Genomic DNA, 22,330 nt, shown 5'->3' on the forward strand with positions numbered 1-22,330 from the left:
TTCTCTTTTCTATGTCAGCGATGGCATATCTGCTGTGTCCAGATTGCAATGAGCGTCGCTGCCACACTCACTGTCTGTTGAAAGTAGCATAGATGAGATTCTATAGGAGCTTCTTTCAAACCAGATAAATGGTGAGTAGTTTTGTTTAAGAGAGAGAGGTTATCTTGATAGGCGTATCATGGTATGCTATGGAATCTTCCCATAAAGATGCAGGGTTAGAGGAGCTTAGACTTCAGGCGTTAGGAGAGAGTGATTCATTTGAGTTGCTTACAAGGATTACAAAGCATAAGTTGATTGCACTCTCGAAAGATTACTCTATGATATTATCTTTTCATACAACATCTTGAAACCGTGATGTCTCCCTAAATCATGTAAAATTGCTTTGTGGTAACGAGTTGACGTTTGAAGAGCGACGACCAGTTATCTCTGATGAACACCGAGACCTGGAATTCTTCATATTGCGCATTGCTAAGTATACAGCTCTTGACTAGAGTGTCAAGGGGGTTGCTGTATAATTAACAGATAGAGTTTTATGAGGGTTCTTGAAACTGAGATTTACTCTGAAAAGTTACTGTTGTGTTTATCTCTAAGGTCGCTGTTTGATAATTTGAGGTTAAAGATACATGATGAGCTAGATACATATCTGCATCGATAAATTAATTGGGTGATGTGCGAGTAAGAGTAAAGTGAGGCCTTGACGCAACATTTAATGATCATTATTTTTGACGCCGAGCAGAGTGAAGGTTTCAAATCAGATTGAAGAGAGCGCCAAGATCAAGATCAAGCCATTTTTGACACTGAAGAGATATGCGTGTATTATATATCTTCTCTGAACGACATGAACGATAATGCTTCGCAACTATTTAGTATGAGGCTTCCTTACTCATCTGTGACTTCTATCGAGATACGGCCCGGATAAGATGTATATATGTCTCCCACTCAACTTCAAACCCCCTGCTTATAGAGCAAGCACAATCTGGCTCTCTCTAACATAATCAATCTCATGCTCCACGTGTGTTCCTTCCTCACATACATTCACAGCTCTCCCTCCTCTCATAGCCAGCATCACCGGTTCACCCATTCTAACTTCCGCTGGGTCTCTGTTGCAATTCATGTACACACCACCATCATCCGAAGTCTCACTACTGTTATCGGGCCTTCTGATCATCCACGCACCCCATCCCCAAGCAGCTGAGGCAACAGAAGCTACTCCAAAAGTAAACCAAATTAATACCAGCAAACCTGTTCCACGATACCCCAGAATTCCAACATCTTCACCTAATTTATTGATAGTCGTAACCGCTCGGTATTGAAGGGCCGTAGTTATGCTATTTCCAACTAAGATGAAGGTTACCGTTAACTATTTTATCTGTTAGTGTTAATTCTCTGTGTTCAACAATGCAGTATAATGTGAATTCTGGCTCAAGATTGGTGATTCAAGCCGAGGAAAACCAGAAGACACAGAACATACGACAGAGAAACCTCCGAAAATCCAAGCAACATCAAATCCCAGGAACGATATAAAAGCTATGATCAACACAATGCCTTCTAGGCAAATTGCAGTAGCATATATGGCGAGTGCCGCATGAAGTTCCGCATGATACGACTTTTTGAACGCATTCTGGATTTCGCCAAGTTGATGCCCAAAGTTGTTGTCTGGAAGTTGAATTTGGACCGAAGAGTTGGGTTTGATGAGTTGGAGATGGACAATGTTGGCGGGTAGAAATTTGACTTGAGGATGTTAAAAAATTTCTTCTTTCATTGGTATTTTGTAGACGAATGGAACATACCGTCAGATGAAGGTTCCGAGCAGGATACATTCTTCAACCTAGGGCTTATACTACGTGTAGAAACATAATTCCCTTCACAGTGAGTTCGAAAATATAGATTCAATACATCGGTGATGGGTAGACTGTAGTTATTGCTCTGAAAGATATTGTCTTTCAACTTGGTAGTATCAAGGGAAATGATGGGGAAGTCGAACAGAAAGCTCTCTTCTTTACCTACGTCGGTGAACATCCCTGTAAGTAAAAGGAGAAGTATTGTTAATGCTGCTGGTAAAACGATATACTTGCGAGGCATATTGACATCTCTGATATGCAACATGTTTGACAAAAAGGAAAATGTGGATTTGTTAGAAAGGTTATATACTGATAGATCGAAGAAGAAAAAGAAAATGTGAGCGGCTATCTACCTTTTCACAATTCACTCATTCAACTTGTTGATTGTGAATGCGGCTTTAAGTCAACGAAAACTGCGAGCATTCACCACTATCTGGTTAATCGTTATCAAGCAAGAACCAATCACTGGAGAAAACGACTGAGTAAAACTATTTTTATCTCAGGATATTAACGAAGGATTGCTTGCAAAAAGTGAGGCTCTCAACCGAAGAATTGAGCAACGCTTATCATCTCACCTCTGCTTTCCTCAAAGTAAAGACGCGAATGTCTTTACGAAATGATCTAGTGTCCCAATAGATGATACTTTCACTGCATTTGAAGAGTCTCGAGTTCCGCAAGTAGCTCGCGATGCGTAATTTGTGTAAGATCACATGGATGTGGGTATTCAGAATTTGGGGATATCATCCCTCATCGTCTGCTTGGTAGAGAATCACCAAGTCTTTCCCTGACGAACCCAGAGAAAGGCCGCAAATACAGAGAGACCAATGGAAGCCAAAAAGCAACGCACTAACGGACCAAAGCAGACGTATTGATGTCAATTTCATAGTGACAGCAAAAGGGCTAAGAAGGCGAACTAAGCATGCCTTTCTAGCTAGCGAGAGCTCTTCTTCTGAGGAGACATCGCCGAGGGATAGGCTGTGTCTGCTCTAGGAGAGAGAGTTTTTCATTTGCATATATGCCCTGAAGGAAGAAGTTAGTTGTTCTGAGCCATGATATATAGGTATCAGGAGATACTTGCTAGGTGGTTTGCTAGGTGGTTTGCTCGGTTAAACATTCTATCGCTGTCATGGTAGGTGGGGATAAATCTCCATGCATATGCATGTGCGTAAGCCCGTATTAAGGTTATATCCGATTCCGATATCCGGTGGACTACGGAGTAATACACCTCTCCACTCTTGATACGCTTTGTCATTTTATCAATCTTGGCATATATGAGTCGAAACCTGAGAGGAAACGTACGCAAGTCAACCAAATATTTTCCGAATCAGACATCAATAGAAACACCCCATAGCGTCACAATGGTTCTCAAAGTTGAGGAATGTAATGATGATGATATGCATCGGGTCTTTGAGATCTTTTGCCAGGCGTTCGGAACCAGACACCCCATGATTGAGGCAGTTTATCCAAATCATGATACTGAGGCTGGTCGAATCAGTGGTGGAAACCGATTCCGGGATATCAAAAATAACGACCCCCACACGAAATTTCTCAAAGTCGTGGATACAGACACAGGCGCTATAATTGCAAAAGCCAAATGGAATATTTGGAAAGGTGTGATCCCACCCGAAAAAGATTTAGATGGCGATTTTTGGGAAACTGCGGAGGAGAAGGAGTGGGCTCAGTATTTGAACCGAGACTTCCTGATCACTCGTCGGGCAGCCATCAAAGAATATGAGGGCCATTTAGTTTGTAAGAGTCTTGAGTTGCTGTTTGTGTTTTCGCTGACCGATGGTTATAGCATTGGATATCCTTGCTGTTGACCCCGCTTATCAACGTCGGGGAGCAGGTCGTCTTTTAGTCAAATGGGGAACTGCAATCGCTGATGAACTTGGATATGCGGTATGTAGAATCTGTCGATCTGAGCATCGACTGGACCCCGCTCTTATTGACAACTGTAGCTAACGTGAGTTCAATTTAGGCCATAGTAGAAGCATCTGTAGCTGGTCGACCACTATATGAATCCGAGGGATTCGAATATGTTAAACATTGCGAAACAAAAATACCAGAAAGGTTCGGTGATCGAAAAGGAGAAGGGTTCATCTGGATGGTGAGGCCAGCGAAGAAGTAGATTTAAGGATGGGGACAATAGGTCTTTTGGCCTCTCTCTCAATGACCTGGATATACATATATATATATATATATAATGTATATATGCATGATCGACTAAAGCTATATGTTGACGTCCAATGAAGTGAGTTTGGTCGAGCACACATATTTTAGGTAACTATGGCGAGTATGCATTTGTATCACGTGTTTCACCAGCCTCTGAGCCACTTTAAAAGACAACCCAAAAAATAACCTTGAGTCATTAGACCTAACTACGAAGAGGAGGGTCAAACGGGTGTTACGATTAGAATCGTCAAAGACACAGGAAGATATGACCACGATTCGTGAATATCCCTTAATACATACCTCCAAATCGAATGCATTCAGTGAGTGCCGACCTGTTAACTTCAAAAAAGGCTAACCAAAGAACATAAAACAGGAGTTAAAAAGCCAATTTATGTCATAAGTTTGACTAAATTTTCTTTGACAGGCATAGCCTTTGTACTGCATCCTAAATAAGACCTCAGATTGCGTTTTTCTAGTCCTGTGATAATGCGTCTAGCTCGAGCTGAGTGATGCAAAGAGACGGCGTTGCCCGACAAAAGTATTCAAAAAGCCTCAAGGTCTTTTCAATAAGATAAACGCGTACCATTTTTCTTACAACGTCTCATCTTGCTTGTTTTTTTGTTTGCTCGTAGTGTTCAATATCTATGGGATACTTTTCACAGTTCTTATTTTGTTAGATGGCAGGCTATTTATGGATCACGCCGCCTCCAATATTCTTGGCTCCGGATTTTACTTTTAACAGAACATTGAGCTCTAGGACAAGAAAAACATCATTGTACCTTTAGTTCAGCGTGGGCAATAAGCGCCACGGTAGAAGCAATCATCATATCCTCTCAAGTGAGAATTGTGGGTTCAGTAAGAATCGTCTCCAAATATCTTGAAACCACGGCTTCACTTGATGGGATGCAAAGGTTTCAAAAGCATCTGATTACATTGTTTAACAAAATCGTCAATATGAGCTCAAATCTTCTGGCTGGAATTCTAGCAGCCCTAAGCATCCATGGTAGCATGATTATTACTACGATATTATTCCCAATGTTTCCAGCCATGAAAAGATTAAAATCTTGATATCTGCCATGGATTAAAACAACCGTCTTTTTCGATCCTGTGTCATAGCAAAGTGTGTATGTCTTTGCCACAGCCATCAATTTGTTACTTAACTTCATTACCAATTCTATCCGTCTCGAGATCCATGACAAACTTTGTTTAGCAATATATCAAATCGACCTATGCCCCTCGAGCTGCTTGTCGCTTGGAAGATTTTCAAATACGTATAATCATATCGCTCTCTTTAGTGATTTTTCCCTCGAACATGGAACACCCAGATTGCTCTGAGTCATCAAATACTCCACCAAGCGTGTACAAATTATTTCTGAATTGTACCCAGACTCCGATTAGCTAACCCATAACTCTTATAACATTTCGCTCCCGTCGCTTCAATCGGCCAAAGGGACAATGAGTATACATCCATTAAAGACCGCTATATCACCAATTATTGGAACAACAGACGTCAAGGATTAAATTAATTATGCCAAGTCCGTGGAACGGCGCGCATGAGCTAGGCTGACAAGTATTTCGCGAATTGGAGGCGAGGAAGACGATATATGCAACTAACAAAGCCATCGCATCAAGCGCCGAGCGAATGAAAAATTTGAGAGCAGCAAAGCAGCAAAGCAGGAAAGAAATCTTGAAATCAACTTGGCCACCTACATGGCCGTTCAAATGCTTTCCAATTCAGCAACCCCAACCTGGCGCGGAATATTGACACCAACAGTTGGTAAAATTGCTGCTTCGATGATTGGCAGGTCTAGGCATTGCAGCTATTCGATTCTCCAATTGATTTCTCCTGTCAGCATCACTTATCGCAATGTTTGAAACAAGAGCTGCAGAAAATGCTACAGAAATATGTACCTACGGCACGGCAAGGCGCAGCAAGGCACCCTAGTAGCACTGCACCCCTCAGTTCATGAACTTAAGCTTTTCCGCCTCTTTTATTGTTCTTGGATTGATTTAAAGCTCTCCTTCATTTCGAGAATATGATATCACGTTTACTGGGGCTGATATGGCTATTTTCTCGCGTTTTTGGTAAGTTGCTTTGTTCTTCATGATCTGAAAAATATTGTGGAAGTCTGTCACTGACTGAAGATTGAAACAGCACAAGATGATGATGCATCTCCAACAGTCATTGAAATAAACTATGGATCAACAACGAAATTGATGAAAATCGCAACGCCTACCGGTACTGCAACTAGTATACCTACCAGGTCGTCTGCAAGTACAAATATAAATACAACTACAACACCCTCGGCTTCATCTACCCACATCTATCGAATAGTAATTCTAGTAGTAACAGCCGTCGTATGCATACCCTGCGGACTACTTTTGCGAAGATATAGACGACAAGGCTATTTCTTTAGACCTCCAAAGAAACCAGAACGAAAACCAAATGATACACATCTTGGGATTGCAGAGTTGCCCCAAGGTAGATATCACGAGACGACGGAATTGATGGCGGAGGATTTGCCGGGGGAAATGGGATTGGGTGGGCATCATGAGACGCTTGAGATGGAGGGTTCTCTTTTACAGCCGAAGGAGATGCCGGCGACGGGATCGACGAGTATGAAGTGGGGGACTACGAGCCCAGAGATTCAAGGGTTTGAGAGGAAAAGAGGGAGTATAGAGATTTCGCCCTGTTGGACTTTTGTATTTGTGTTGGGAAAGAGCGGGATGATAGTCTTGGGCTGGACGATGATGTGAAATTGGCTTTGAGGGCGAACCCGATGGCTCTTCGTATGATTGAATGAATGGAAATACCCAGGACGGAAACACAGGTTTGTAACTAGGTGTGGCGTACGAGAGAATCTTTGTATATAACGAACCAGCGACTTTCATTATTTCCAAGCGAATTCAACCCATCAGGAAAGTTTCGAAATGATCTTGGTCTGGTGATATCTAATGTTGGAGGAGGTACAGCCATCTGTTTTCCATTTGCTATGCCCCACTTTTAAGTTTGTGAACTTGAGAATAACATCATTGATGAGCGGGCGGAACCTTCTCACTATCGTCCTGATTCTCATGACCAATCAAATCGCTCTTCAGGAGTTTTGTTTCATATCTGAGAAAAGCTCGCGAAATATCAAACTCGCTTCGTTAAAGAAGAGGCAACCTCGCCAGGCAAGGTCATCTAATGCCCAAAATCTCAACGCATTGGTACGAAAGACAAGAGTAAAAACTAGTACAAATTTCAACTCTAATCCCCATTCATATATTTCCCATAATCCCCGGTTCTATCTTCTCCAACTCCTGCGATAACTCCATCCAAATATCCTTCTGGGTCGCTATCCCATCGAGTGATGTTGTCCAAGATGATACCCTGATTTCTCGTTAATCCTCAAACTTCACAACAAAACAAAAACACCTGAAGGGGGTACTAACTTCCCAATTTTACAATCATCCAAATACATCCCATTTGTTTCCTCCCCCCCTCCAGCAGCATGCACCAACGTCCTGCTCCCCTCCTCTACACTCCTCGCCATCAATTTCATCGCCCCCCTAACCAAATGCTTCGTAGCTCCTGTCGCATGCCTCATAATCTCCGTATCCACCAACCCTGGATTAACAATGTTCACAACCACAATGCCTCACTCCTCCCCTGCGTCTCCGATTCGCGAAGAGCAACGCGAGTTTCTCGGGAAAAATAGCAAGAGAGATCAGTTTTACTTCACATTATATCGATCTCTCATATCAGCTCTTTCTTTCCACCCTCAACTCTTCAAACACATTCCCTGCTCGCCGTTCCGGGAACGTAGTCAGTTGATGTACGAAACTTCCCGTGAACGTCATTACCCCTCTCGTATCAAATTCTATACTCGTCTCCCTCAATTTTGGCAACAAAAGCAACGCCAACAAGAAAGTATTAACTACATTTACACAAATAGTCTCTTCATTACCCTCTGCGATTTTAAAATCAAAAACATAGATTCCAGCGTTCGAGACCAAGATATCAAGTCTCGGGAGCGCATTTGCTCGATGCGCGAATTCTTTAACAGAAGATTGAGAACACAGATCGAGATTCCATACTTCGAGGATGTCTGGAGAACAGGAGGTACTGTCTATGATGGATTGGCGTGCAGCTTCACCTTTTGAGGAGGAGCGCACGGCTAGGATGACTTTTTGAGCATCGAGACGGACCTTTTATTTTGTTAATATTCATACAATCCACATACATACCAGTCTTTATAGAGGTTAAAAACAAATACATACAACCACCTCGCCGCCTCCAATCCCAATCCACTATTACTCCCAGTAACGATAATAGTTTTCCCTGTAAATTTCTTCTCAGGAACGGGTAAGGTAACTATGGTGTGTGATTTTAAATGATTCAGGAAAAAAGACATTGTAGAAATAGGTCTTGAAAGAGATATTTTGAGCACTGGAGTTGGTAGCATGGAGAAGTTCGAGGGGAGACTTGATATTGATAGCGCATTGATTGGAATCCGTCTGAAACGCACTCGCTCGAGCCCGTTCCCCCACCATTTTGGATGGAGATAGAGGAGAGCTATAGAAAGAAGAAAAATAAGAATAGAGATGAGGAGGGCGAAGAAAGACTGATGAAACAGGATTCTAAGAAAACCTACATGGTATTTGGTGGAATTCGAGTCAATTTCAATATCACGTTTTGTGGAGATGGTTGGATGTAAAAGAATGTAAGGTGGATGTTTTTGATATTGGATAAATTGGCACGTGCACGAAACTTCCAAGTTGATACACTGGTGATAATATGATCATGGAAATGCTTGTCGAGATAAATGGTATTAGCTACAAAAGCTTCTAAATCCACAATATGTATACGCATGCTACTCATGTATGTTCTACCTCTCCATGTAAAAGTCTAATCTCGCTATCCTTCCTTTTTCTCTCTATGCGCCCAAACTCCTTTACCGCCCAATGATTGCCCTATACCAAAATGAAAAACGTACATCCTATCCCCATCAACACGAACAACTCAAAAATATAAAGTATTTGTTACAATATAATACCGAGAAACTGATCTATCAACCTCTCAAGATCATCACGATGATTGCCCGGCCTCTAAATCCCCACCACTTCCACTGTCGCTCTCATCATCACTACTATCATCACTCCAGTCTTCGCTCTCCAAATCTTTTCCCCGGATTCCCCAGCTGAACACGAACCCTACCAAAGCAATCCCACTAAAAACACCCCAGGTGAGGAATCCCCCATTCTTAATCTTTGTTCCCAAAGTAAATAACCCACCACTCAAGAAGGGGCCCGCTGCTCTCCCCGCTGCACTTAGGGTTTGTGCTAGGCCATTCAATGTGCCAAGAACACCATGATTAGGCGCAGAATTTGTAATGAGTAACAGAGCACTGTTAGTCCCTCCCACTGCAGCTACTGTTTTCAATAACAAGACGAACCCAAGCTCAACCCATAGCCATAATTTTCCATTTCCGATGCCGAAAGGTGGAGGAGAATCTTTGTATCCAATCCATGGCATGAGCATCATGGAAATGAAGAAGAGGAACAATCCTGATCTATAAGTTGCTTTATTTCCCATCTTTTCTTTGAGTTTACCAAAAATGCCGATCTGGAAGACAATTGTAACTATTCCTGCAAAAGAGAGTGAAAGACCGATTTCGGAAGGAGAGAGCGCTCGTCCAGCACGCTCGGGAGCCGATGCGAAGATAGATAGAGAGAGTTTGAAGGAAATATTGGAGAGTTGAAAGATAAGATAAGTACCAAGAAGTATTACAGTATCGCGGTTTAGGACTTCCTTGTAGGACAAGTGAGCTTCGTTCGATGAATGGAAGAAGTCGCCCATTGAGAGGAGTGATTCAGCTTCAGAATCGTCGTCGTCCGATGCATCAGAGTCATGAAGCAGTGCACGCTGAGAGGGAGTCCGTGTATAGGTTGGATGTCGAGCTCCTCCTGTGAATTGCCACATCCACGTAAAGAGGCTCTTCATTCGATGCTTCAAAGGAGGGAGATTTTTTGCCTCTTCTAGACTTTCTTCCAGGAAAAATCCCGTCAATACCAAGTCGAGTAATAATATTGATGCCGCAAACAAATTCGGCAGTAAATATGGATAAGGATTTGGATGCCCCTTGTTGAACGGATTCTCTTCGAAGATTAACAATCCACCCAAGGCCGGTCCTGTTATGCCACCAATTCCATAAATGACTGGCAGATAGACAAATGCCTTACTCTGATTACTGCGATCCGTAATCTCTCCCAAACATGTACTGATTACACCCTGATTTCCGTTGACCATACCCATGAGCGCTTGTACCAATACTGCCTGCCATAATGTCCTGCAGAATCCAAAAGCAACAAAGCATGCTGATGTCAAAAGAGTCCCAAGCATTACCACCGGCTTCCTCCCTATCCTATCAGATAACCAGCCCCAGAAAAAATTCGTTGTAAATTGCGCGAACGCAAAACTCGACGCTATTGTTCCGACGTATAAACCTATTTGACTTGGATCGACTTCTGGAAATTTCGACGTCATTTGGGGTAGGTATGGCGATATCGAATTCAAGGCGGTTTGTTCGGTGAGCGCGATGACTGCCAATACAGCGAGTTGTTTTATTGGAAGAGGAGATTGATGTTGTTCATCTTCCGGCTCCCCTTCATTCGAATTCGAATTCGCAGATCCATCGCCACCAGATGATAAAGTTGATGCGACTTGAGGTCTGCCGCGAGACTTGGGTGGTGGGGTGGGGAAGGTGTGGTAGTGAGGAGTGGAGGACTTTCGACGCTCCATCCCGCTGGGAAATCTCGCCCTTTTCATGATGATTGATGTCTCAGATGGCTATCGTGTTGATGTATTCGAGGATAACACAATAGTGGTTTGATTCTTATCAATCTTGTTGGTTGAGGGGTCTTATAGGAGGTCGCGTGCTCAGGTTATGAGCCAAGGTCTAGAACGAACTGGTATTTGGAGGATGGAGGTTAGGTAGGCAACTTGACATCAAGAATAATGGAAACGAATAAATGAAATTGAGTCTTCGAATCAATATCATTGAATTATAACATCGCCTTTAAAGTCAATGAATGAATGAATCGACTGGTTTTTTGTAGTATTCCCAGCAGAAGAGAACAGAAGCAAATTTTGTCATAAGAAAGCCGAGGGAAGCTCTAGCCGCAACTACATCATCACCAGTTTCTCCAATTTCTCACCCGAACTCGCTTACATCAATAATTACTAGCCACCTTGGTCATTTCAGCCACACTCCAGCCTCTTGAAATCAAGCCGAAGTTGGTGCGTGTCCACGTACCTCCAGCTTCCATTAATCAACTCCCTCCGTGCTTTATATAATAAGCATTTCTTTTTTTCTATTAAATGAACTAGAATATGTGTTAAAAGCACTGAGATCACATTCAGCTTCTGCTTATCAATAGAGAAAGAGGCTATCTAAGATATCGAGTTCATAACGTATCAGAAACTTAAGTTGATCCAGAACAGCTCTGGTGGAGTAGATAAAGCTTGCACATCGGCGAGCAACAACCAGTCATTCACTCCACTTGGTCAAGATTATCGTTAGTGTCTGTAGTAGTGGAACGCTATCTCATTGATACATGAACGTTGGAAGATATGGATAAGTGGAAAGTATGTATTACAATAGTCGATTCAACCACGGTAGGTTTAGTAGAGTTGAAAGCTCTGATATGACCTATCTCACGACTGTCAGAAACGTCGAAAACCCGTATGCCCAATTCAAAATCTAATATCAAATCGAGGTTTAACTGTTGATTTCTCCAGTGTAAATCCTCATTACTCACCAATCCCCAGAATTATGGACCGGAAGAATCTCGGAAACTATATGGATGTAGTTGCCATTTCTGGCTGATCATTGATATCGGTAAAAGGGGGGGAATTATTCCGAACGTTCAATAGGTATCTGTGAAGTATTTGTAGAAACGACTCCACTGCAGTGTCCAGCCAATATTTTGCATAACCTATTATTCAATCTCTCAAAAGTACATGATAATACATCTTCAACCATCTTGATATCAAGAACATTAAACACCAGAAGATGTGAGGCAGGGGGGAAACGCAATAAGAAGAGACATCAACAGGAGGGGAAAGCATTTATAATTTCTCTAATATCCTCCGACATTGTTAGTGTTGTCGAATCGAAGAATCCAGAGCCGATACGGAACTCGTGGAAGTAAAGACGCCTCCGGTCAACGTAGTGTTGGCGTGTGGACGGTATACCCATGATGGATCTATTTGACCGCGAGGAAGGTAGCAAACATATGAGGTCGACCAAGATCACGGTAAAATCAAGACTTTTAAGTATATGTGAATTTTCTTAGGTGTATTGGGTCGCAAGCGAAATCCAAACATTGCGAACTTTGGCATGCAGTACGGGTAGTGCGAGTCTTTGAATCATTGCTAAAGCAAAGCCAAGACCACAACGTCGCAGAAGCCAGCTGATATTTTTTGGATTCAACCCAAAATACTTCGAGACCGAAAGGATAGAGCATCGAGTGCAGCAGTGACTGGATTGAGAACATGCTTCGAGGGGGTATTTCAAGGTGCCGATGACTTTCTATGATCACTTAGTAACAAACTTCTGGACATTGATGAAGAAGTGACGGTTTTTCCAAAGCAGTGGATAAATTTCAACAACCATAGTGATATCCTCAGTCTAAATTGTGGTTTCATCATCCTTGGGATGCCTTTAGGCAAATCCGCATGAAAACTTCTTGCAGCCCGCCTTTCTACCGGGCTTTGTGCTTAGACAAATGAAAACTAAATGGATCTTAGGAGAGGTCGAAGTACTGGCGGCTTATGTCTCCCATTTGTGCTCATTTCGTGGACTCTTTGCGTTGTGGACGACAGCATCCAGAAGGTAAGATTGGCTAGGGTATGAATGTTCTTCTTGACCGTATACTCTGATGGGCCATCATGAACAAACCCAATTTTCTGTTCTTCTAGATGAGGTTTTGAGTATGTGGGCTTGTTTGTTCTCGGTTCACACATTTTGACTAATTTTTTCACAATTCATCATTTCCTATGTATGTTTTGATGTGATGTAATTTCTTCTACTTGTGCATCTATACTCGGCAGCACATTTAATAATCATACATATTCGAAATTATCCACGAGACAACCCAATAAATTCCAAGACCACAACCGACTTTCGTTTGGATCAGATCTCAGGATATACTCTCGAGCTCCAAAAACCCCCAGACTCTTGCCCATTGACACTACACGAGTCGCCCGAAATGGCAGTATGATTACGAGTTACCGAAAACGGCGATCAAAGGATGCCGAGACTGAAGGCAAGCCGAGACGAAAACGCCTTCGAACGCCATCAGTTATTCGATCGGAAGCCTACAGTAAATTAGATTAGTGAGGGACATATGCGATGAGAATCAGCTGGGAACTTACCTCTAGTATTGGGTACCAATCTCAATAACCATATCAGTTTGGCGGGTGACCTTGGTTTGCACGTCGTCAGGTAGAAGATAAGCATTATCGCAAGGATAAACGGTGCATCCACTTCGTAACTCGTAGACATCGGCTTGACCGGCTGGGTAAACGAAACGAATACCAGAATTATCGGTACGGTTGTCGATCGCACTGGCATCGTAGTGGGTCTTGCCTTCGAACCCTTGCCATTGAAATTCGGCTTGAACACGGTGGATAGGGTGCACAGCATCATACTTTCTAGCTATAACGGTACCTCCCCAGTTGAGAGGAATTTCAATGGTGAAGTTCTCTCCACCTTTGTGGTGAATGTCCGCAAGATCCTCACACTGAGGGTGGGATGTAAAGGTGATGACTCTGTCTTCCTTGTCGAAAGATAAGAATTCAATTGTGTTGCGAGGGGTGTCGCGGGGGATTGTGCTGCCGGCAAGAGCGGTTGATGCGCTGAGGCCTACAGCGGCAGCGACTACTTTGCTGAATGAAACCATGATTCAGACTCTAGAGCGACTTGATCTAAAGAAAAATGAATCACAAAGGTTAGCTTCATGGGGAGGAAGTGAGTGATGGAACTTGAGAATTACCTGTATCTGAGTTTGATTGATAGTTGTGTGAGGTGGGAGCGAAAAGACAAGATGGACAAAAGAGTTGAAGAACCAGTTTGTACTGAATAGAGTAAATAGAATGGGAACAGTTAACACTTATATAGGTAATCGATTGACTAGGGCTTATATCATATCAAGCAGAACCAACATTGTTACAGTCCATGACGATTGCCTTGAATCAAAGCAGAGTTTCTGTTTGTCTGTAGCCAGGGTAACTAGAGCAGCTCGATATGCACTACAAATGCATCTAAAGATCAGTCTGAGACTAGATTCGTTGTTTGAGGAATTACATGTTTTGAGAATTCCAAGTTGACGATCATGTTAATCGTAGGTCACTTGGCTTGAATACATGTTGGATACATCATAGACTGTGGTGACTTCAAATGCTACTATAGCAACAGCTAGAAAAAAGGACGGTCATATCATGAAGAACAAACTTAATGTCATGGACTAGGTTTTCACTTGCGTAGAGGCTTCAAAGCATATCATTTGATTCAAAATTTAGGTTAAACCCTTTGCGATGATACCTAGGGTGCAAAGGAAAAAAGGAGTAGCGAGGTCACTCACTTCGTCAGTTCATCCAATCACATTGCATACTGTTCAAAAAGGATGTTGAGATATATCAACATATTGACATAGATGAGAACGTCAGATGGCTCAGAATCAATAATCTACATTATCTAGCTACGTCTCGAGCACATACCGTATGTACGCATGTGTTACATATCTAAGTGAGAATTTAACACAACATCCTTGGAATATCTTCTTATATATCATATGTAAGATGTAGCCAGCTGTTACCACATAATCAGACCACGTGCCCATAAAACTCTGGAAGACGAATAGGTTAAAAGTCATATAATCGGAAAGTTTACACTCCCTAGCTCTTTTTCTCACTCCATGCTCAACTTTCTATTGCCTTTAATCTTGACATCACGATATCATGATATACCATCAGCATACCCATCTCAACGAACCATGAGTAACAGTTTCCCGAGTTACATGCGAAACTTCCAAATCTGGACTGTTTACATACTACCTAGGTAGGTAAATATAAGTCACTGATAGACTTTGATCATCGAATCTAGGTTCTATTGGGGTTGATCATGACCATCTAGTCTGTGAGAAAGAACAGATCTGGTATGATTCTGCGACGGCAATGTCGTGATAAACCTTGGTATCTGCCAATCTTTACTAACATGTACTGTATTCTTCTCGGCAAATCACCATCATCTAGTCTGTGAGAAATACTAGATTTAGTATAACTTCGGCGACGACAGTGTCATGATAAATCTAGGGATCTGCCAACTTGTACTAACATTTACTCCGTCCTTTTCGGCAGATCTTAGTGATGAAAAAGTATAAGTCGCTGCTCGTCACCATTTTAGGTCATACTCATATGCAAAAACCATGGTCTTCACTTCCCATAACCTATTTAGTGGCCCTCAATGTTGTCCAGCCGTCGGCGCTTTCAACCTTGCTGCATCATTTATTTGGATCTACCTAATCACAATCCAATTTTCATAGAACCAATCGCTTCTTTATACCCTGTGCATTTTCATTCATACTTCCTCGAACAAGAAATCCTAAATCTGGTCCAAAAAATACTTCCAGTGACGACGATGATGATCCAACCTTCCTACAAAGGTAGAAGTGACGTTATTTTCAAGAAAAATATTAGTAATCTATGTAGTATTTGTAACTCTAGCGCATACAAACTATCAAATCAAGTAACACGCCAAGTCAAACATAGTGCAATCTGTAACAAGTTCCTTGGTCGTCAATCTGTCAATTGTTAGTCTGGAACCTAACTTAAGCTTTTGAAGCAAACGCCGATCCGCTATATTTAGTACTGCAAGCCGCTAAAGAACTTTAGATAATCACAATGAAAATGGAATAGCTTCGATTGAGAGGAGATAAGTGTAGTGGATCTACGAGGACTAATTACGCGAAAAATGCCCCCTTTGGTTTGCAGCTTGACCAGTCCTAAATGGGCAACACAAGAGGCCACGATGCTTTTTAAAGCCTGCAAACTTTAATCTCTGGCACTTTAGGATTTTCCTGGCCTGGATCCAGGTCTAAAACAGAAGATTTAACGCTTTTTGACAAAATCGCTGATCCCAGTCCTGTGAATAAATTTCGGCCTTTCGAAATCTTTCCGAAAAGGTCAAACTCAAAGATCGCTTGCGTTGAAAGAATTATTCTTGTAGGCGTGGAAGGGGTGTCGAATTATGAATAATATGGATCTGGATTATATATCAATCCACTAAAGTCGCACCCTCCATATTTATCCCTAACAACGTGGCCGCTAAATGACATACCTAACACTCGGCCAGACTGACTTGAAATACATGAAGTCTCTGCCTATAACATCCTTTCAGTTCTGGTGGCATGAAATTTATCTTGAGATTAAAATGATAGGAAAGTAAGTCTGTTTCGATTGTGGTTGCACGAGAGTATTTTATTTCACCCTCGCTGAAATGAGCGTTATGTTGGGCATGTACTTTTCAATCTGTCGAACGAATTCGATACTCGCTCTCATGTCATACAGCAATGGAGGGATTTCTCATATATATGCTCTATTAATCACTTCAATATTGGCTTAAAACGGCAGGGATAGATCGCTGGTTGTGAACAGTACAACCTTCTTCATCAAAACCTCAAGCTCAAATTCTACGTCACTTCAAATTTCGACATAAATGTAACACACCAATACTCCAATGAATGATAAATATATTCATTGCAAACTAATTACGAGATAGAGATTAGGTATCGATGACAATTTTCAAAGCTCTTCATTTTTCATATCTTCATCCTTGCGTTCATTTGACTTGGAGTTTTCCCTCATCCTCTGGGGATACCCAGAATAGCTTTTTCAGCCTTCTCTCTTTCTCGTCTCTCATGTATTCATCGAAATGAATCGCAAACTGGATCCAAGTTGCCACCTTGATATGCTTCTGGTGCTAAGAACGCACATTTATCGACTTCTTGTGCAAGATATCTGCAGACATGCATATGTAGCAAGATCGCAACTCGTTGGTTTCCCTTCTCCGTGAGGCGCCATTCTTTCCGTGGACTTTCCTCTGTTTATTGTTAGCAGCGGCTTAAAGTAATTGAGTTCACTTAGACAACGGAAGTTGTTCTACCATCGAGGAAAAAGTCTTGATCTTCTGATCGTCCCTCAAAATCAATATCGGTATTAAGCCAGCCTGAAGTATCAAGCCAGAAAATTGACTTGTCCCCCTCGAATTGTAATTGATCCACTACTGAATGCGTCGCTTGTTCAAGTTGTCCGCGGAAAGGTCTCATCACGAATATCGGGATATCAACTGCTCGATGTTGTGGATAATCATATTGTGAAACTTCGGCCACTGTCCCAGAGTACTTGGGATATGCCAATGTTCTGATTGCTCTGATTAACGAAACGTAGGTTTCCTCGAAAAGCACACTTAGTTCCCATGTCGTCATATTGTAATCTTCATTGTGTACTCGGAACGACTCCCAGTCAGCATTGCCGATATTGAGAATCTGAACATGTTAGCTGCTTATATTTGAAGTGGAAATTGAAGCGGTTACCATTACATCCGGGACATAGGATTGGAAGAGCCATGGTTGCGCGTATTGCCCAGAGCCAAGTGGTCCACTGTAAGCATTAGAGGGTCTAACATAAAACCGGACAACCAAAGAACTCAAGAAGACCTGCAGACGTACCTTTGGAAGAAAACGTCTGCCAATCCTGCTGGACTGCCCCTACCACCGATACAGTCTTGTAGTAGGCACATCCCATCCATTCCAACAGTTACATGATCACTACCAAACATCTCACCAGTCAAGTATTCCCACCCCATACTCCTCCTAATATTCCATTTGCGACATTAGATGCTATCCGGTGCTTTCTTCTATCTAGGCCTGTCATAGAACCGGGTAGATCAGTCAAAATCTCCAACATCTTTCGCTGAGAAGGATTTTCGGGTAATCCATCGTCCACAGCATCTATAGATAGTCCTAATTCCTCATTATCTACATCTCTTTCAGAAAATGGTAGATTTGTGGTCGACATTGGATTATGAACTGGAATCAGTTGTCCATTCTCATCTATCCAGACCCCTAGAAATTGAAAGGTCTCTATCATATCCCTGCCGATCATTGGTGCAATGATTCGAATAATGTGAGGTGATTGGGGATCGAGATCTTTCGTTCGTATAGCCACAAGTGATGTTGCGTTTGGAAGTATAACGTATTCTTCGTCATCAACTTGGGCAAGCAGAGAGATAGGCTCCGCGCTTGTATTGTCTAATAATGGTGGAAATCTAGACGCTATTGTTTTGTTTCGAGCATCTGTCCTCTTAGCATGACCTTGTTGATCTTTGTTATGAAGTGATATTAAGATAGTGCTACTTCCGTTGAAAGCAATATCGAGATAAATGCCTGAGAAAAACTCCGTTAGAAAATCACAGATGAATTAGCGAGAGAGTATACCGGGAAATGACCCATCTTTTCTCGTGCCATCCAATGTCGAAGACCAACGACCTACATACTGTTTTATGTTAGAATACGTTCTGTAAATCTATTTGATGACATACACGTATGTAGGGATGGCTGGCGTCAATGAAGCGAAGTCCTTCTAGTGGTGGCTCTGCTGTAGAAATCTTTGTGTCATATTGATAGAAATGTATTCGCTGCTGTTGTTGGCTCAACCAAAACCAGAAACAAATCATTATTAATACGGTGAGCCATATAGCCTTGTAGAGGTGCTCCAAGTTGGCTTTGTAAAATTGGTGAGGTGGTTCCGACTGCTCCTCTTCGTCATAAGCTAGTGGCGGGCGTCTGAAATCCACTCCGTTCCGCCAATTCTCCATTGAAATCTCTGACCATGGTGTCGTATTATTAGTCGGTGGTCGAAGAGGTGTCTCACTTGTTGCAGTTGAAGTCGCGGTTGGAGTTGATAGAGGGGAGATGTAAACCATTATGAGCAAAAAATCGGTCAAAATCGATCAAAACTGAGCAAAAGAGCAAGATTGTAGCAAAGCAAAGGGCAAAGAAATTTACAGTGATCAAAATGTAGAGATTGTGTTCATGCTCAACGATATCATAACGACAGATTTCAGACTATAGCAAAACATCAAAGGTGGCAGGAGCGTTTCCAGAGATTTTCGTGACTTCTTTCCTCAGACTTGCACTTTCCATATTCCGCAATCACGGTCAACCTCAATATTACCAAGCAAACAGAAGTAAGTTCAAGTAATTTAATGTCTGGTTTGATTCCTTATCTTCTGTTTTATTGTTTCGATCGGCGCGAAATACTGGAATTTGCCAGTTATGAGCTACAGTATACTCATTTTAATCGTTTCTCTTCCTACTTTGCAATTCGTAAGCAATGGCAAGAAAATTCGCGAGAAGACTCATTTTGCCGCTTGCAATTCTTTTCTGGGCTGCTATTATCATCTCGAACCTCTCGCCTTCCCGATATAAACACCAAGTTTATAACCACGAGAAACACAATACCCCCTTGCGAATTCCAATATCTCATCCACTGAGAAATTATTCAAAAAATACGATTCAATCATGGGCCTATTCAGGTAGCGGAAATCTAAACGAGCTCCCGACTCCGAAAGTTACTGTCCCGCGTGCTTTATTACAACTCACTGCGCATTGCTCTGACCCGGTTAATAAATTCACGAACCATCTTAGACTTCCTAATCTACTTTACAATATTTCCATGAGACCCAGGCTTGGGTCCCCCGAGTCAAGAACGTTCTGGAACCCAACAATTTTCTCTCTGCCATATTGGGCAAAGAATCAGTATTTGATCGTGAGCATGGTGTACTTAAAGGACCGTGGCTACCGAGTCAATGTTTTGTGTGAAGCAAATATTTGTCACCCAAAAACTGAAAATCGTGGACACCTCCAAGATAGAATCTGCACAGATGATGATATTGAAGCTCTCGGTAGTAATGGAGGGATGAGATGCGAAAATACGCCTATTGAGGTGACTGTTCCTCCAACCCCAGCAGAAAGTTGCCAGGGGAATCAGGAAGGACTGGCCGATATTCCTGGCTTTCATGATCCTAGGATCTTCTATTCCGGAAGAGGGGAGCCTATTCTTATGGTATCTTCTCAGTATGATTCTCTTTCTTTCTTCCAAAATACTCTTTACTAAATGACTTCCAGGTCGCGATATGCTTGCATCGGACTATGGTCTATTGATCTTCGTTCTGTATACCCCGACCTGGAAGAAATCTTCTCATCACCACCCAAGAGATTCGGAGGACCACTCAAATCTTATCCTGTCCTGACCGAGTTGACACGTAATCCACGAGAGACCCGAAGATCATACGAAAAGAACTGGTTATATTTTCACCAACTCCATCCTCATCATACGTTCATTATGAGCTGACTTCTTCACAACGCACCTTTGCAAAACTTATTGGTAATGGCTTCACCACAACTAATCTGACTGACCCAAACGAGATATCTTGTCTTATCGACGCAACGTCAGAGGAAATAGCTCTCAATAGATACATGGCAAATGCTACTTGGCATCAGGCCACACCTGCTTTAAGACTGATTCTTTGTACTCGTTCTAATAACTCTTGTATGTCAGAGACTCCGGATACCGTTTTTATTGCAGCCATTCATCGTAAACATAAAAACGTGTTGGACCTACCAATCCGTTACGAAAGATATTTTGTGATGTGGGCAGCAACACCTCCTTTTAGTATGCTGGCCATGAGTCAACATCCAATTCTATTCGCAAATGAAACCACCACGGGTTGGACGACCGACGAAAGTTGGGATGACGTTCCAGAAGCTTCGTCCGAAGGTCGTGGTTTTTGGGCAAAGCTCACCTATACCACAACTATAGCGTATGCTTGGAACAGGGAAGATGAGGATCTAAGGGATAAAGGCGTGGGGTTTCTGGATGATGAGATAATTGTTAGTGTGGGTGTGGATGATCATGATCAGGTGTATGGAAGGGTTCTTGTCTCTGAGCTGCTACAGTGTTTGAGAATTTGTCCTAGCTTGATGTGAGGGCAATCAATATGGGACTGAGGAGGATAGGGAACAATCGACATTTCTGTGATTGAGATATGAAGAACTAGATAGATTGGAATGTATGTATCTATGGAGAATGGTTGATTCATGCTAGGTGGAGATAGAATGCAAAATTGATTTCAACACACACTAGTTACATTAATTACCATTTTTCTAGTCTAGGATACTTCAAGGACACAGTGATTCTTCTGAAAATGCTTGTGTAGATACAGCACCTGTGATTATTCGTCCTTTTGACAAATAAATTTGGATGGTTGAAAATGGCACTCTCCTTCCGCAGTGTGAAGGTCATCTTGTAGATACCTCCGGTCGAGGTTTTGGCAAATTCGCTAATGATCTACAACTAGCAGACACGTTTGATATCGATAATTTGACCCAAAGCGCACAAAATTATCGGAACTTCCAAAAGAAGAGTGTGGAGAAGATGAGGTCCTTGATGATTTAATGTTGGCTTCGGAAGTTAGTAGATGTTTAAGGCCATTATAAATTAAGAAGAGTATTATCGGGTTGAATGTGATGCGTAAGGTTATAGCCGCGACAAGCTAACCCTTTGCCTGGTCTGGTGTCAAGAAAAGAATTCTTTGCTTTTCTTGGTGAGGGTCAAATGTTGTTAGAATTGTTGAATATTTTGCGTTGGTGCTGGTCCGCCAACTGTTTGAATCTCTTTCATTTTAGTCAAATTTACGAATGATTTTGCGGGAGTGAATTAGATAAACCCACGATATTTACTTTGAGAAGGATCCATGTGTAGCAAGAGGATAGAACGCATTCACACTTCTTCTTTACATTTCAACACTCTCTTCTCCAATTACCATTCAATGGTCTTCTATTAAATGACTCTTAGGAAAAGCTATTCTTCTGCCGTGCAAATGAAGATACTCATAGCGAAATAATGGCATGGATCGACAACCGAACTAGAGCGAGCTTAAATATTACTTCTGTTGTAGCTCGTATCGACCTCCACGTCTTCGTAACAACCAAAGTCTCTTGGTGATGAAGAAATTACTCTTATATCTGTCCAAAGATCACTTTCAAGACGATGGCCTGACCACTGGAAACCTTTCATATTCGTGGTGATGGGGTGGTATGTTTTGGATATTGGTGTGTACGCGTGAGTACCAAATTATTAGTACTAACCAGACAGTTTGAACTTCTGTGATTTCTCCCTGGGTTCAGAATTTCTTTCTAGTAAAAGTAAG

The 22,330-nt window shown here is 42.0% G+C and overlaps 8 protein-coding genes across 8 annotated transcripts; 3 read left to right on the top strand and 5 right to left on the bottom strand.

Moving 5' to 3' along the window:
* Positions 1-958: 958 nt before the first annotated feature.
* Positions 959-2,106, bottom strand: EAF02_001891 (uncharacterized protein; the record flags this gene model as incomplete). The annotated part of the gene is made up of 3 exons (XM_038897939.1): positions 959-1,360; positions 1,472-1,731; positions 1,791-2,106. 3 exons carry the CDS (start codon positions 2,104-2,106, stop codon positions 959-961), a joined length of 978 nt encoding a protein of 325 aa, XP_038761631.1.
* Positions 2,107-3,112: 1,006 nt separating this feature from the next.
* EAF02_001892 (uncharacterized protein) lies at positions 3,113-4,123 on the top strand (the record flags this gene model as incomplete). The annotated part of the gene is made up of 3 exons (XM_038897940.1): positions 3,113-3,590; positions 3,640-3,740; positions 3,820-4,123. 3 exons carry the CDS (start codon positions 3,113-3,115, stop codon positions 3,967-3,969), a joined length of 729 nt encoding a protein of 242 aa, XP_038761632.1. The 3' UTR covers positions 3,970-4,123.
* Positions 4,124-5,989: 1,866 nt separating this feature from the next.
* Positions 5,990-6,939, top strand: EAF02_001893 (uncharacterized protein). The gene is made up of 2 exons (XM_038897941.1): positions 5,990-6,098; positions 6,169-6,939. Exons 1-2 carry the CDS (start codon positions 6,050-6,052, stop codon positions 6,768-6,770), a joined length of 651 nt encoding a protein of 216 aa, XP_038761633.1. The 5' UTR covers positions 5,990-6,049; the 3' UTR covers positions 6,771-6,939.
* A 41-nt stretch (positions 6,940-6,980) lies between these two features.
* EAF02_001894 (uncharacterized protein) lies at positions 6,981-8,410 on the bottom strand (the record flags this gene model as incomplete). The annotated part of the gene is made up of 3 exons (XM_038897942.1): positions 6,981-7,386; positions 7,776-8,204; positions 8,273-8,410. The coding sequence occupies 3 exons, from the start codon at positions 8,408-8,410 to the stop codon at positions 7,264-7,266; spliced, it is 690 nt and encodes a 229-aa protein (XP_038761634.1). The 3' UTR covers positions 6,981-7,263.
* A 674-nt stretch (positions 8,411-9,084) lies between these two features.
* On the bottom strand, positions 9,085-10,824 carry EAF02_001895 (uncharacterized protein; the record flags this gene model as incomplete). Its single annotated transcript, XM_038897943.1, has 1 exon — positions 9,085-10,824. The coding sequence occupies one exon, from the start codon at positions 10,822-10,824 to the stop codon at positions 9,085-9,087; it is 1,740 nt and encodes a 579-aa protein (XP_038761635.1).
* A 2,612-nt stretch (positions 10,825-13,436) lies between these two features.
* Positions 13,437-13,961, bottom strand: EAF02_001896 (uncharacterized protein; the record flags this gene model as incomplete). Its single annotated transcript, XM_038897944.1, has 1 exon — positions 13,437-13,961. One exon carries the CDS (start codon positions 13,959-13,961, stop codon positions 13,437-13,439), a length of 525 nt encoding a protein of 174 aa, XP_038761636.1.
* A 3,021-nt stretch (positions 13,962-16,982) lies between these two features.
* On the bottom strand, positions 16,983-19,042 carry EAF02_001897 (uncharacterized protein; the record flags this gene model as incomplete). Its single annotated transcript, XM_038897945.1, has 7 exons — positions 16,983-17,158; positions 17,222-17,603; positions 17,652-17,718; positions 17,787-17,896; positions 17,926-18,503; positions 18,555-18,612; positions 18,659-19,042. 7 exons carry the CDS (start codon positions 19,040-19,042, stop codon positions 16,983-16,985), a joined length of 1,755 nt encoding a protein of 584 aa, XP_038761637.1.
* Positions 19,043-19,893: 851 nt separating this feature from the next.
* EAF02_001898 (uncharacterized protein) lies at positions 19,894-21,107 on the top strand (the record flags this gene model as incomplete). Its single annotated transcript, XM_038897946.1, has 3 exons — positions 19,894-20,195; positions 20,247-20,364; positions 20,547-21,107. 3 exons carry the CDS (start codon positions 19,894-19,896, stop codon positions 21,105-21,107), a joined length of 981 nt encoding a protein of 326 aa, XP_038761638.1.
* Between the last annotated feature and the right edge of the window lie 1,223 nt (positions 21,108-22,330).

Source organism: Botrytis sinoallii (genome assembly GCF_014898435.1).
Source record: "Botrytis sinoallii strain Bc 23 chromosome Unknown BSIN_003, whole genome shotgun sequence".
Taxonomy (NCBI): domain Eukaryota; kingdom Fungi; phylum Ascomycota; class Leotiomycetes; order Helotiales; family Sclerotiniaceae; genus Botrytis; species Botrytis sinoallii.